The sequence below is a fragment of the Heterodontus francisci genome, chromosome 3, assembly GCF_036365525.1.
Source record: "Heterodontus francisci isolate sHetFra1 chromosome 3, sHetFra1.hap1, whole genome shotgun sequence".
Lineage (NCBI taxonomy): Eukaryota > Metazoa > Chordata > Chondrichthyes > Heterodontiformes > Heterodontidae > Heterodontus > Heterodontus francisci.
The window spans coordinates 118,977,278-118,993,765 of NC_090373.1; the positions used below are offsets into that span (position 1 = coordinate 118,977,278).

At 42.5% G+C, this 16,488-nt stretch overlaps 1 protein-coding gene across 6 annotated transcripts in view; it reads right to left on the reverse strand.

The window, feature by feature from the left end:
* LOC137352748 (cytosolic carboxypeptidase 2-like) overlaps positions 1–16,488 on the reverse strand; it is a 276,792-nt gene that overhangs the window by 98,633 nt on the left and 161,671 nt on the right. For all 6 annotated transcript variants that reach the window (XM_068018533.1, XM_068018561.1, XM_068018522.1 and 3 more), the window contains 5 exons: positions 12,625–12,981; positions 10,052–10,175; positions 9,362–9,460; positions 4,088–4,191; positions 2,864–3,056 (listed from right to left, as the gene is read on the reverse strand). In XM_068018533.1, the coding sequence (XP_067874634.1) occupies positions 2,864–3,056; positions 4,088–4,191; positions 9,362–9,460; positions 10,052–10,175; positions 12,625–12,981 (877 nt within the window). The remainder of the gene's footprint in view (positions 1–2,863; positions 3,057–4,087; positions 4,192–9,361; positions 9,461–10,051; positions 10,176–12,624; positions 12,982–16,488) is intronic.

A 16,488-nucleotide genomic window follows, 5' to 3' on the forward strand; every position in this document is an offset into this window, starting at 1 on the left:
GAACCGTGGGGCCACCTGGGGTCTTCCTTCTGCCATTTTCACTGTCGCTTTCCTTCCTCTGTTAAAGTCTCCATTACATTCCATGCTGGTAGCCCTTTAAGTATGGCGCCAGCACCTGCCATAGCGTGACTTGACGCCACCTCCGCCACTTCTCAGCTCACCTCCACTCCCTCAGTGGTTCGCCCCTGCACCTCCTGACTGTTAATTGGGGGGATGACAGATGATCATGTGTGGCAAGTCGATTTCCGCACAAGCGAACCTGCTGCCTAGCTGCAAAATTCCACCCAAATTTATTTCTCCTTCATAAATGTTTTCATCTAACTTGAAAAGCTTATATTACTTCTTTTGTCTAAATTGCTCAATTCCAAAATGGTTGGAGAACAAAGTGCTTTTCTGGCAAATGTGAACGGTTTCTCTATTTATTTTTGGTTTTATTTCAAATTATGGTGCCATGGTCCTTCTTCTCACTAAACCTTTTTTTAAAATTCATTCATGGGATGTGGGCGTCACTGGCTATGCCAGCATTTATTGCCCATCCCTAATTGCCCTTGAGAAGGTAGTGGTGAGCTGCCTTCTTGAACCGCTGCAATCCATGTGAGGTAGGTATACCCACAATGCTGTTTGGGAGTTCCAGGATTTTGACCCAGTGACAGTGAAGGAACGACGATATAGTTCCAAGTCAGGATGATGTGTGACTTGGACGGGAACTTGCAGGTGGTGATGTTCCCATGCATCTGCTGCTCTTGTCCTTCGAGGTGGTAGAGGTCGCGGGTTTGGAAGGTGCTGTCGAAGGAGCCTTGGTGCATTGCTGCAGTGCATCTTGTAGATGGTACATACCGCTGCCACTGTGCGTCGGTGGTGGAGGGAGTGAATATTTGTGGATGGTGTGCCAATCAAGTGGGCTGCTTTGTTCTGGATGTTGTCGAACCTCTTGAGTTTTGTTGGAGCTGCACCCATCCAGGCAAGTGCAGAGTATTCCATCACACTCCTGACTTGTGCCTTGTAGATGGTGGACAGGCTTTGGGGAGTCAGGAGGTGAGTTACTTGCTGCAGGATTCCTAACCTCTGACCTGCTCTTGTAGCCACGGTATTTATATGGCTACTCCAGTTCAGTTTTTGGTCAATGGTAGCCCCATTGTGGGGGATTCAGCGATGGTAATGCCGTTGAATGTCAAGGGAAGATGATTAGATTCTCTTTTGTTGGAGATGGTCATTGCCTGGCACTTGTGTGGTGCGAATGTTACTTGTCTTACCGTCTGTGTATGTATTGTGATGTCTTAATTAAGTAAATCTTGGACAGACTCCTTGCTTGTATTCTCAAATTTTGGAAGCATAGTGAACTGTGAGCAGGATTGTGATAGACTTCAAGAAGACATAGGCAGGCTGGTGGAATGGGCGGACAAGTAGCAAATAGAATTTAACAGAGAAATGTGAAGTGATGCATTTTGGTAGGAAGACCGAGGAGAAGCAATATAAAATAAAGGGTACAATTCTAAAGGTGCAGGAGACCTGGGGGTATATGTTCAAAAATTGTTGAAGGTGGCAGGACAGGTTGAGAAAGTGGTTAAGAAGGCAGACAGGATCTTGGGCTTCATAAATAGAGGCATAAAGTCCAAAAAGCAAGGAAGTTATGATGAAACTTTGGCACGGCCTCAAATGGAGTATTGTGTTCAGTTCTGGGCACTGCACTTTAGGAAGGATGTGAGGGGTTTGGAGAGCCTGCAGAGAAGATTTATGAGAATGTTTCCAGGGATGAGGAACATCCGTTATGTGAATAGATTGGAGAAGCTTTCTTTTAGAGAAGAAAAGGTTGAGAGCAGATTTGATAGAGGTGTTCAAAATTACGAGGGGTCTGGACAGAGTAGACAGAAAAAAACTGCTCTGATTGGTGGAAGGGTTGAGAACCAGAGGACACCGATTTAAGGTGGTTGACAAAAGAACCAAAGGCAACATGAGGAAAATCATCTTTACACAGCGAGGGGTTATAATCTGGAATGTGCTGCCTGAGAGGGTAGTGGAGGCAGATTCATTCATGGCTTTCAAAATGGAATTGGATAAGCACCTGAAGGGAAAAATCTGCAGGGCTACGGGGAAAGGGCGGGGGAGTGGGACCAGCTAAATTGCTCTTTCAGAGAACTGGCACAGGCATGATGGGCCTAATGGCCTCCTTCTGTGCTGTAACCATTCTATGATTTCTCATCACATTTTACAGTGCTACCCACTGGTAGGAGCATGTAATTACACTGTGGCAAGTTTACATGGGCAGTTTCTATTATAAATGCGGATATAGGAATTTGTAGTGAAAAATAGTTGGCAGCCAGTGCATACAAACCCAAGATTTTGAATATATTATAGACATTGTAGGTTATTATTAATTGTCCTTCTTATTGTTTCAAGATACACTTTCCTTTCTCCTTTCCTTTCTCTCATTTCTCCTTCTCCTTATCCTCAACTGACCTCTCCAGTGGCACTGCTATACTCAGTGAGTCAAATTTTTTACTGATATTCTAATAAACATGCTGTCTAAGAAATAAACTGATGTGTGTTTGTATTTAAATGTAAACTCTTCTAATGAGGAAATTATTTTAAGTTGTCATATTTTACATGTTGAAATATAAGCCTAGAAATTATCATTTGTGATATTAGTGGATCAGCCCTTAATGCATTTGTATAACATTCATTTGTTGGCAATTTTAGCTGAGTTGTTAAGTCATTTCAAACAAATAGGTTAACATCTGTTGGAATAGTTGATAAACAGCCTAAAAACATATGAGATATTTGTCTGCTAATATCACCAAAGGTAATTTTGAGGTTATGTTGCTGAACAATTTGGAATAAGCATACAACAACTGAGCATACTTACATTCTCCAAGCCTGATGTAGGTTTCCAGATTCAAATCTTGACTCAAAAATCAGACTGGGAGCCCAGTCCTCTGGAATTGAGTGTGGAATTGACCCTTTGCTATGTGTTCTTGAATCAAACACCAGATGTTTACATCTTGAAGGATTGTTTGGAAGTTGTGAATTACTTAACTCCACTGCAGTATTGTCAGAAGCTAATAATGAAGATAACATTTTTAAAGGTGTTATACACTGTACATTGCTTTAAAATATGAAGATATTGAAAATTGTACATTAAAACTCACCCTGCATTTCAAAGACTTATATGACTCAACATTTGGTGCAACTCTTCCATTTTTTTATTTCATCCCAGTGATTCTTGACATATGAATTTTCTGTGTGCATACTCATCATTTAATTCAGCAGTCAGCCTTTCATACTCAATGCTTTCTGGGCATTGTTTGGGCTCTGGGGAACTGTAGATTGCTATTACATTATTGCTTACTTCCCATACTTGCGTGTACTGGAAGCTACATATATTAATACACAGGGCCCTATTCTTTGCAGACAGAAAGAACATGTACACACATTGCGCCTGTTTCAGCTAAACAAAATAAGTGACAACCATTTGCTGGTTCATTCCTCAGGGCAACGCCTTGACCAATCAGAGTCAAGCTACCTGGTTTAAATTTCAAACAAAGCTTGGCACCTAACTGTCAGTCACTGGTGCATTCTCCATGGCAACGCCTGTACCAATCAGAGTTCACTTGCCAACCGATCAGCACTCTCTTGTCACACAGTATAAAGTTGTTGTTTTCCCTTACATTGGTTATTCTTGCGGATTGTCCTGATGAGTGCAAGACAAAAAGCTGCGACAACCTGCCTCTATTTTCAGCAATACTAAAATGAATACGTTACCATTGGTGTTAAGGAACATAGGGACAGGAGTAGGCCATTCAGCTCCTCAAGTCTGTTCCATCATTCAATTAGATCATGACTGATTTGTATCTTAACTCCATTTTACTCCTTTACTGCATGCCCCTTGATTCCTTTACATAACAAAAATCTATCAATCTCAGTTTTGATCATTTCAATTGACCTAGAATCTACTGTCTATTGTTTGAACCCCATTGATTCCCTTTAGCATTTTAAAGACCTCAAATAGATCATTTCAAAATCTGTACTGCAGTCTTGTCCCAAAGATCAAATAGAAAATATTTCTCTTACTAGGAAATAACACAGTCACCTTGTTCAATCTTGTGCCAAAGTGCTTCATTTTCAGGACAGTTTATGATGTGACTTGGAGTTGAACATAATGGACCAAATCCTACAGGCCAAAAAGGACCATGTCTGTATTGAGATATACAATCAAGATAATGAATAAATGCATACCAATTGAAACTAATTTACTGGAAACTATTCCTTATCAAATCCTGTAAAATTATGAAATGCAATCTTATTGATTCCTCAAAATGAAATTTATTTCAGATTAAAAAAAGTTAGTAAAAAAGTTTGTAAACTAACATCCAGAAATTTTTTGTCACTGTTTTCTTACCTCTCCCTGATCCATTGGTGGCCTTTTAAACACATACATGCAGATAAAATTACCTATTTTGAGCAGATCTTTTCAATGATTCCCCAACAATCATATCAGAATCTTTCTTCCTTTGCACTTTGCAGTAGGCACCTGTCCATTGTTTACTTGCTTCTAGTTTCCTGTGAAAACATCTATTCCCTTACAGGGCTGGTTCAGAGATCCCAGTTGAAAAGTGACCAGCTGATCACATCTCATTTAGCGAGACCAATGACTGAACATAATTTGAATAGCTTCCTGTGCATTTTCATGAGGTCTGGAAATGATTGGCGGGGGGTTGTGGGGGTGAGAGGGTGGAAGGACAGGATATCTGGAGAGCAGTGGAACTTGAATCCAATTTTTTGGCTGCAGCAAATAAGTAAGGAGTGGAATATGGCAAAGGGAACATGGTAAGAACTGCCTCCTTGGGTGAAAACAGCCTGAATGTTCCCTTGGAACTGCTGTATCAGAATTAGGGCAACCATCTTGGGGGCTCATAAGGTGCTCCTTTTGCACCACAATGTGAGGCAAGCATGGTAGGAGGTGGTAAATGAGCTAATGTCATCTGCAGGTCATGGACGCAGTTCCTGGGCTTGAGAAGTGCCAAGGCAAGGCTGAGCCCAATTTGCCAACACTAATTCAGTAAAAGCAATGCATGCCAAAAATACTCTGCTTTTAATTTGATGCAGCACTGAAAAAAGATAGGAAGCATTGATTTTTTCACACTGCACCACCATGTCCTTTTTTGCTGTAGGGTGAGCTTTGTGGCCAATATATAAAAACACTCCTGATGCCACACCAAACCTCTGCATGTTGTGGCTGTAAATCAAACTGGTACTTGAAACTACTTACGTACGACTTTGCCATACATTTACACAAGTTTTAAGGAAAGACACTCGCTGTTCATATAAATGCTAACGACATTTGCTTTTTCTGGATTGAAAGGGGAAGGCTGCCTACAGATACAGAGAGAATTACAAGCAAAAACAGAAAGTACTGGAAATTCTCAGCAGGTCTGGCAGCATCTGTGGAGAGAGAAGGAGAGCTAATATTTCAGGTCTGTGACTTTGCATCAGATCTCACAATTATAAGGACTGCTGATAGCCCTGCTTTCATGAGAAGACTCAAACACCAGGAGGCAGCCCTGAAAATAAATGCTTGGCAGCTTGATGCCATCTCAATAAGGCAAATAACATTCTTTAATTCATCCTCTTCCTCCCCTTTCAAAGTCATTTAGTCATTGAGACCCAGGCAGATTCTGAATAACAGGAGCATGGCACACAATATATTTGCACCGGAACTCTGTCCACAGCCATTTCATACACTAGGTTAACACGTGTTTTCTTTGAATAGTCGTCTCCCAAGATGACATAGCTGACACCAGAGATGATTAGCAAATCCATCCATCTCATGAGTACCTGTCACACACTCTTGATCATATGGATACTATTTCAGATACATTCATTGCAGAGAATGAAGCATTCCTGAAGAGGAAAAGTATCAATGATAGTAAAGGAGCACAAATCAGCACAAATCAGATGCCCAGCTTCAGCTACAAGGGTCAGGGATGTTTAGCTCATGGGGGTTGCCTATGGAAGGGAGATCGCTCTTACTTTGAAAATGTTCAGAGCATCTACACATTATATTGAAGGAAATGACAGAGTTAATCTCCAACATCGTGCAGTAATGCGTGAGGGATTAAAAAATTCACCTGAGGAAAGAGGTCAAAAGTGCTGATGCTGTTTCCCTCATGAATATTGCGACTTCGGTCTTGAGTTTATAGGACATTTCTAATTTTCATTGAATAGGCTGGGTTATTGGATTGAGAGAAACTTGATGGGGGCTTCCCACTTCTCAGCGATGGCCAACAGTTTGTTCCCATCCCTGGAGCTAAAGTAATGCCCAGTAGGACATGGTAAGATGAGGTAGCACTCTCTATCCATGTGGTGAAAGTTTTGGCTACAATTAATTGATCAATTGTAAAATGCTTTGGAATTTGTTCAGGCTACAATAACGTACTATTTATATATTATTTTCTCCTTTCCTTTGTTTCCAGAGACGGACAGAGGTTTGTAAACGGGTAGCAAATAATGTAACATTATTCTTTGTAAATCTACCGGCTGTGTCCCTGATTGTGAAAGTGACAGCTGTCTTGGATTGTTTTGCCATTTTAATCACTTGGGAGGAAGAGGAAATTCTCAAGCAGTGGGCAAGGCACTTACCAAGATTTTCTGTGGTGATGTGCTCAGCTGCAGAAGTGCGGTGGGGCAGGCTTTCAATTTGCCTGACTGACCTAGTGCTGATCCCAACAAATTTCATGGTGTCATTCTCTTTGAAACTTTTTGGGCAGGCATCCAAAGATATTCCTGTCTGCTCATAGGTGCTCACCGTAAAGTGGGGAGCAGGGCGATGGCAACTGTTGCAGAAGACAGATACCTGCAACTCCTTAAAGGAATAGGTATGCTCAAAGGTATTTTTAAAAATTCCTGCTTCCAATAAAATGATAACATCTACCAATGTCAATAGGTAGACATGCCAATATCGGGCAGAGATTTCCCAGCCCGGGGGGGGGGGCGGATTCGGGGTGAAGGTGGGTTCGGGGTTGGAAGGTCCCGGAAACTGATGTCGGGTTGGGATCCCGTTGTGATCCCACTCTTGTCCGGCTTTCCCCAAGGTGGGATTGAAAGATAATGGGGAGCCCTCTTGGATCTGTCAGGTAAGTATTTATGAAGTGATTGAGGTTGTTAAGAAGCCAATCGTAAGCTGCTTTAGCCCTGAAACCTGAATTTTCCAGCTGGTGAGGGGAGCCATTTCCTGACCTCTCAGCAACTCACCAGGATCACAGAGGCAAGTGCACAGCAGGAAGAGCTTCTTCAGTGAAACTGACAAGCTGGGAAGGCTTTGATCGCTTGCACTCAAGAACTCCAGCCATGGACAGGTGAGAGGCTGTTGTTCAAAGCATTTCTTCTCTCAGACCGTGCTTTCATTGCTTGACAAGTGATTGCCAACTGCTTGGAAGGCACTTCACCTGTATAGTACATCATTCACCTTCAGCTACACTTCCTAGCTGCCAGCCTCCAGCAAGGCATGGGAGCAGCTTATGCAGCTCCACCTTCCACTTCTGCTGAGGGTCAAGAGCAGAGGCCGCATCACCGACAACAGCTCCAGCAGCAGCAGGAACAACAGCAGCTGCATTATCCTCAATGCACGCCCCTCCATAGGGCAGAGGGACACCAAGATCCAGCTGGAACAGGGAGAGACCCTCAACACAGGGTCTACAGGCAGAGGATCATCTCTCTCGACATGTCTGAGCACCAGTCCCTCAGGAGGTTCAGGCTCTCATGGCAGGTCGCTGTTAACATCTGCAGTCTCCTGGAACCAGACCTCCTTTATAGTAGAGCAGTTGGACACGCATTGCCAATGACTGACAATGTGCCTGTCACTGAAGTTCTCCTCGCTATTCCTGTGGTTGCTGCAGCCTCATAAATCCAAGTGCTGGTGAGCTTTTCTGACTCATACCATGGTCTCTTTAATTAGAATTCCTTTGACAAAATGGAGGCGTCATCCTCCCACCCTCCCTAATTGGTCAAATTGCCAGTGATGAGATGACAATTGGTTTGGTCTGGTAAAGAACAACTGCTGGGCACACAATTCAGAGAGCTGGGTTCCAGAACCGAAAATGGTCCCGTCATTCCAACATGGACTAAGATGAGAAGATTCCACCCATGGTGCCTAAATTGATTTCTGATCCTGCCTTAAAGGTTTAAATATAACTTAAGGCATTGTGCCTCACCTAGCAACATTGAGTAACTGTTGAAAGCTGGTGTAAATAATGTCCAGTGCCTATGGGGCGATGACGACAACAAATGTGATGTATTAACTTTATTCTGTCATTCGTGCCTCATTTAAATGTGCCCACCTGTATTTGGATTGGCATATCCAGTAACTGGCACAAATGATGGTTGAAAACTGGAACCAGCACAAAGCTAGGTTCAATATATGGGGTTCCTGCCAAATTTTCCAGACCCACCCACAAAACTATGACACATAATCCTTTTAGAGTCATAGAGTTATACAGCACAGAAACAGGCCCTTCGGCCCATCGTGTCTGTGCCGAACATCAAGCACCTATCTATTCAAATCCCATTTTCCAGCACCTGGCCCGTAGCCTTGTACGCTATGGCGTTTCAAGTGCTCATCTAGATACTTCTTAAATGTTGTGAGGGTTCCTGCCTCTACCACCTCTGCAGGCAATGCGTTCCAGATTCCAACCACCCTCTGGGTGAAAAAGTTTTTCCTCAAATCCCCTCTAAACCTCCTGCCCCTTAAATCTATGCTCCCTGGTTATTGACACCTCTGCTAAGGGAAAATGTTTCTTCCCATCTATGCCCCTCATAATTTTGTATACCTTAATCAGGTCCCACCTCAGCCTTCTCTGCTCTAAGGAAAACAACCCTAGCCTATCCAGTCTCTCTTCATAGCAGAAATGCTCCAGTCCAGGCAACATCCTGGTGAATCTCCTCTGCAGCCTCTCCAGTGCAATCACATTCTTCCTATAGTGTGGTGACCAAAGCTTTACACAGTACTCCAGCTATGGCCTAACTAACTTTTGCGTGACCCAAAGATCCCAATAGGACACAGTCAAACATACAAGAGAATAAATTCATCCACTTATGTTTTCCTGATTCCTTTGAAATCTGTAAAACTTCAAAACATCTTCTGTAACCCTTAAAAGTATAACTAGTATATAAAGAAAATTGTTTTCCTCGTTGAAAAAATAAAAAATGTTGATTGTTCTGTATTTTAAATAAAATCACTTTAAAATTAAGTCTTTCAAGGTTCCAAACAGTATTTAAATACTTAATAAAATACTGAGTCTGGGCAACTATAATAAATTTATATTTTCTATCAATGAAAGGATTTATCTTAAAGTTAGAAAACTGTCACCTGTTCAATGGAACTCCATTGGTCTTGTTGCTACCTTCCCTTGATTTGCTGTTTCTTTCTCTTGAAATAATTTCTAAAATTCCTTCTTTGGAGTATTTCCTGAAATTGAAAACACAGAATAACATCTCTCCTACTTTAATTTAGTTATAAGCCATTGGTACATGCCAACCAGCTACACATACCCAAACTTATCAAAATTATTGAAGGTTTCAACAGCTGATATGAGCAATGTATTCTCCGTTGAAAATTGCAACTTGCTTGTTTTTCAGGAGCCAGAAAAATTGTAGACGTGAGATGCAAAACTAGAAAAGGTTCAGTCAGTCTTGATGTGAAATCTTAATTTCACTCCTATGAGCAGTTCATAGGAAGGAAATCACATTTTCCAATCAGTCACTTGTGGAAGTATTCTGTGTGGGAATTAGAATTTTAATTGTGCTCAGAAATTGACAACAGAAAGTGATAACTTGGGTAGTAAGTTAATTACAAGCGAGTAGGAGGGATAGATGAATGTGACCAGCAGCACAATCATGGTAGTTGACTTGATATTGAAATTCTACACAATAGTGATAATTATAGAGAATTATTTGAATTATTTGGACTGGTCCCAAATTTACTTTTGGTGCATTTCATTAGTTATTATTTTGTAGAATTATAGCACAGCCTAGAGTCACAAATGTCATGAGAACATACTTGAATTTCTTGAGCTGCTTTTGGTCCAGGAATGGCGAGCCCCCATCTCTCATCAATCCCTTGATAGTTGGATCCTTTGACCCCAGGCCAAGTTGGATATTGTTTTCCAAGGTATAGACACCTGCTGTGATTAGAATGAAAATACAATATGCTGAGTAGCAAAATTGAACTCTTGAATTCATAAATGATGACCATGTTCAATTCTCAAACTCATGTTTAAATCCTTTCATGGCCTCACTATCTCTTGAACTTCCTCCAGCCCTACAACCCTCTGAGAACTCTGCATGCCTCCAATGCTGGCCCCTTGTGCATCCCTCACTTCCTTCTCCCCACTATTGGCAGCCGTGCCTTCAGCCATCTAGCCCTTAATCTCTGGAATTCCCTCTCTAAACCTCTCTGCCTCTCTAGCTTTTTCTCCTTCTTTAAGACCTTATGCAATACCAAGCTTTGACCAAGCTTCTCGTCACCTGTCCTTACACCTCCTTCTTTAGCTCGGTGTCGATTTTTGACTGGTTACATTTGAGTGAAGTGCTTTGGCGTATTGGCGTTCCTTATACGGTATCCTAAAACTCAGTAGGATTAAGATCTGGACTATTATGCAAATTAGTAGATCGCCACCATGCCACATTCTCCTTTTTAGTTCTACTTTGCTTACACTTGGCCATCTGGATCATCCTTAACTCTGCCAGTGCGACATCACCACTGTGATCATGCAGGCAAGAATTAGTCCACAGTCATGGAGGCTGAAAATTTGTGGAGGTTCCACTGATCTTCCACTGTAACTTCAGCAGGAGACTACTGGAACTCCCAAATAATGTCAGAGAATCAATTGTGCAGGATCTCTGCTACTCCTGGAAGTTTCTATCATGCCTTGTAGATGCCTCAGGGATTTGCTGCAAAGGAAGCTAAGTTACTCCTAACTTTGGAATGCCAGTACAGGAATCCCACTTCAGGAGTTTCACCCGCATTGAATTTCCCAGAAAAACAGTGCAAAAGAAAGCAAGTAAAAATGAATTGCTGGATTTAGCTGCAGGCTCCAGTTTGTAACAACAGCACTTTCGCCTTTAATCAGGACACATCCACCACTGTGTACATTCACTCCCTCCACCACTGGCACACAGTGTGTACCATCTACAAGATGCACTGCGGACATTCACCAAGGGTCCTTCGACAGCACCTTTCAAATCTGTTGCTGCATGTTGTTGTTGTAGTTGTAGTGTAGCAAGGACATTGTAGAGAAAGTCTCAGAGTTTGGATAAGGTCAACTAATAACTCTTATTATTTACACAACACTATTTACACTCACCTCAAGCCTCCTTAGCTAGCACCCTTCGTCGCCGCTTCTCGCTTCTTCCAAAGCCCAGTATCAGGTGACTGTTACATCATCACCCTTACAGTGGGAGGGGTTGCTCATCCTGTCTCAGGAATTAACCCTTACAGGTGCTTATACTACATCCGTGACCTCTACCACCTAGAAGGACAAGGGCAGCAGGGATATGGGAACACCATCACATGCAAGCTCCCCTCCAAGCCACACACCATGCTGACTTGGAACTATATCGCCGTTCCTTCACTGTCACTGGGTCAAAATCCTGGAACTCCCTTCTTAACAGCACTGTGGGTGTACCGACCCCACATGGACTGCAGCAGTTCAAGAAGGCAGCTCATCTTCACAAGGGTAATTAGGGAATGGGCAATAAATGCTGGCCTTGTCAGAAATGCTCACATCCCATGAATGAATAAAAACTGCATATTTAATATAGGCATCCCAAAGTCAGGCGCAGGTTCAGCATAAGGGTGGAGCAACACATTGCTGCATTGGTCTTAGCTGCATGCTGTTAACTGACAGTGGGTAGTCACTTAAGGAAATGACTGTAATTATGAAGGGAAATTAGGAAGGACACAAAAAGAAAATCTGGATCCAATGAGGCTGCTATTAACATTTGTCCCTGAATGTAAGGCCTGGAGCAACTTGAGGCCTGGGCCTGATTTGTTTCTCCTACACCTGCAAAAATAAAAGATGAAACTGGTTTTGGGCTGTACTTTTAAAGAGCCTCCTGCGCCTATTTGTATCTCAATATGGCAGAGTCCAAATTTATGTTATAGGACCCCATTTTTCATATTGAAAGTGGACTCCAGTCTTCAACAGGCAGGTACTCCAGCTGCCCATCTGCAGGCTGCTACTGAGATGCTGGCAGCTGGAACACCTTAAGCAAACCAGGAACATTTTTAGGCTGGTGCCATGCAGTTTACACTGGGCCGCCACAGTTAAAATCTTCCAGTGGAACGTGCCCTTGCACTAACTTATGGTCCTGCCTGCTGAAATTATACTGCAAAATCAGTGGCGGAGCAGCAGAAAGTTTAGACCTAAAAGTGGGCTGACACAAAGATGGTCCTTAAAAGGTTCTTGTCAAAACTTAACCTTTTTCTCATTTTTATTCTGTACCTGTCAAAAAGGCAAGCTTCTGATTGATTCTCCTAGAATACCAACATTTCCTACTTCTGTGTAAGATGTTACAGTACAGTACTAAATGGACAGCATGATGGACATAATATGAAATAAACCCAAATACCTGGAAATTCAGATTGCTGTAGTCTGGAATGAAATATTTCTTTCATTGATGCCTCCAGGCCTTTTATTTTATAGCACCGTTTCAAAGCATTCTTCGTATCACTTCCCCAAATTCTATGGCAGTCTGGTAGACTGAGATGTCTGACTGTTCTAATTGGTGATTCAGTGCCTGACAGAAAACTGAGGGGAAGTGCTTGTATTAAGTCCTCAGTGATCCCACACTGGCCATTTTTCTGCTCTTCAAAGTTCACATTGTATCTTCTTGTTCTGTCCGATGTTGATGTTTCCAGTGCTTCCACTACTCTACACCCCAGTTCTGCTTCCGACTGCTTCTTCAGGGATTCTTGGCACGTCTGGTCTGTGCACAAAGACAACAGGAACAGATTTAATTCAATTCTTTCTGAAATATTTCCAGAAAGCAATATATAAAAATGAGATCAGTCATACTTTAATTCCTGATCAATGAATATATTATCATTCAGTGCTGGAACATAAAATTGCAAGCTTCAACGGTAATTTTTATTTATTTTTAATCAGAAGGTACTATAATCTTTTAAAAGATTCATTACATTTTTGATGCACAAGTACTTTTGCAATATTTAACAATTCTGCATGGGTATAATATAATAAAATGTTTAAAATAGCAGAGCAATAAACATTAATGTAAAACAGTGAAGTTAACTCTTCCAAAGATTTTCCTTAAGAATTTTGAAAGTTACGTAATTCTAGCTTTACTGAGACTTGATTCAGATCATGGAGCAAGCAGATAAATCACATTCCTTCTTAGCCGTTACTACATTTACTTGAACACCTTTGCAACACCACTTTTTAAAGAGGGTACTTGGACTTGTTAAAGTATCTTGGACGCTTACTTGCAAACATAGGAGTGCATAGACTTCATTCCAACCATACATGCAAGAGGTGTTATCAATGGGAATTCTGCTTACCGTGAAGTTAAGGCGGCAGAGCGAAAGCTGCTCTGAGGAAACTCTGGACCTCCAGTTGATGCTGATCCCAGGCCAAATGATTTAATCTCTGGATTTAATCACCAGTTTGAATGTGACAACATATGTGTGCTATGTGACCATTGGAGCCATCTCAGCGTCTGCTCATTTTAGAAGGTGAAAAGCTGTCACAACCAATAGTGGGTATACAAGAAAATCCGAAAGAATGGATGAGAAAGAACCATCTGACCCAATTATTCCCGAGCTTGTGTACAATATAACCTATCATGGATTCTACCTCAGTTTCATAATACCCTGAGGGAAAGGTCTGCATTATTCTCTGATCTCCAAAAGGTATCCAGGCAACATCCCAGAATGATCCACAAGCAACCAGGCCATTCTCCACATTCTTAACGGGGAGCAGTTATAAAGATGTAAAAATCTGATTAATCATGAAAGAACCCATGTAGATGTTTTATGTAAAACTTTCTTTTACTTTACAAAAGTCCCCAGATTTTGCATCAAACTAGTAATTTTGCTGAAATGGCACACAAATGGTTGATCTGGGAAATGGTAGGGGTGTCTTGTGCAGTTGGAGTTATAGACCACTGTGGACTAGAAATAGCTTTAATCTGCATCTGGCTGTGTTATACCAAAGCTGAGCCCCTGCTCAAGATTTGTTTCAGGGTCACCCTGCAAATACAGTGACCTTCAGCACTAAATGTACAACTGCTGAGGCATCTTGGACAGTAGATTTAAAAAGGGGTTGAGGAAATGCATTAGTGAAATAATACACACCAATAGTTGTCGAAAAGGAAATAAAATTGATTCTTATTGATGGAAAACAAACGCCATCAGCTCCATTCTTCCATTTAACATTTATGAAGGTGATTTTGTAACACATTTAAACTGATCTGTCTCTAAATCTAAAAATAAATAAGTAAATAATTAATATTGTGTCTCTACTGCTTTATGTTTAATATTCTTGCATTTGTTGGGTTGGATTTTATTTTCCCGCCGTTAGTAGCGGCGGAGGGCGATAAAAGTGGCAGCTTGCACATGCGGGCCGCACGCTGCCACACCACCGTGATCTTGAGCATGGTGGCTCATTTAAATACGCAGGGTGGCCGCCCACTCCAATCATTTGGCTGGCAGCCACGGCAACGCCGTGAACGGCGTCAGCTGTCTCTGCACAGGCGCTGGAGCTATTTTTAAAGGGATGCCAGCCTTGCTCAGATAATGCAGAGCTGCCCCCCCCCCAATACACCGAAAATAAATGTTTGGCCTGATTTCCGCCCCCCTCCCCCCACAATACACTGACATTGCAGAGTTGACCCCTCTCCCCCACCACCCTCCTCCACCGCCAACTGCACAAAGTGCAGAGGTCACCCCTTCCCCTCCCACATTAAAAATACAGAGTTGACCCTGTTCCTCCACCTCCCCCCACAACTACACTACAAATGCTCTGATTTTCCCCCCTTCCCCACCTCGGTGATGGCAGCTTTCCCTGGAAGGGAAAGTGAAGGTGCGTGAGTGCACTGAATATCCAGAACCGAAGGTAAGATCATGGGAATAGGATTTAAATGTATGCATAAAGGTAATTTCAATATTTAAAGTTGTGTCCTGTTGCCGAGTGACAGGGGGTGTGGCCGCCGTGGAGCCTCACTGCCGCCGGGAGGATTGGTCCTGGCAATCGGGCTCGGTGGCAGGCCGCTGTTGCTGCGATCATCCGGCACCCCCTTCCCCCACCCTCGCACTCCCCACCACGGAACCCGATGTTCAGACAAAATTCAGCCCGTTCTTTCTGGGTAAATTTCTCCTCCATGAATAGGAGGAATTTGTGGAGGAATTAATCTTTTGAGGAAGGAAAACTAAGGTTATGTATTGCCATTTGAGTTACTTCCTATTCTGTTTCAATCGAGAAAATGATTTAAATCAAAAAAACAAGGTGGAACAATCAGTGATGGGGTTCCACAAGTAGAGCTTTTATTAAAGGGGTGAAGTTCTATCAGGGGTTCTTACGCTCATGCTCAATATCTGCAGCGGAAGAGCCATGGAAACTAAGATAAAAAGCATAAATACTGTCTGCACCATTTATCTGGGGTTTCCATGGCTCATCTGCCAAAATTATGATGGATGAGTAAGAGAGTTCCTGTGAAAATGCAGCTCCAAATGTCAAAAAAACATTTTTTTGTTGGGTAAGGAGGTAGAGCAGATATGGGGTATTATGAAATGGCAGGATGATGCATTTTGAAATTATTAAGTACGCTCAATGCAAAATACAAAGTTTCTGCACAAAGAAGAACTAAAATGCAAAAGGTACATGCGGGAGAGAGAGGGGAGAGGAAGGAGGAGGAGACAAGGGAGGCTGAGGAGTTGGAGAGAAGGGTAAGAGAGAAGGGGATGGGGCTGGAGAAAAGGATGGACAAAAAAATATAGGGGGAGAATGCACTAGGGAGGTGGAGAGGGGAGGAGGCCGGAGATGGAAGTAGGTCAGAGGGAAAGTGACGATTGAGAGAAAAGGAAGAATGGGGAGGGGGAACTGGAGCAAGGGAGCAGGAAGAGGAGTGCGATAAAAGAGGTAAATGAGACAGGAGGCATGAGATGGAGCAGCGAAGGATGTTTAGATTATTAGTGGGGTTGACCTGATGAATTTAAGGCAAGTGGAAGGTCAGCAATATGGCACTAATGTTTGTGAGTTGGCAGGTGACAAGAGAACTGGATGGATGGGTCATGGAAAACCGTGGCAGTTGCAGAGCTTGATGATCTGGCAAGTGCCAGATTGGTGGGTGGGCGGGTGGTGGTGATAGACTGATAAGTAGCTGAGCAGGAGATGTGGACATAGAAAAAGTGAGCAGGGTATGTGGTCCACAGAAGAGGGTTGTGGTTGTGGGGTGTGCCTAGCAGGTAAAGCAGAGGCA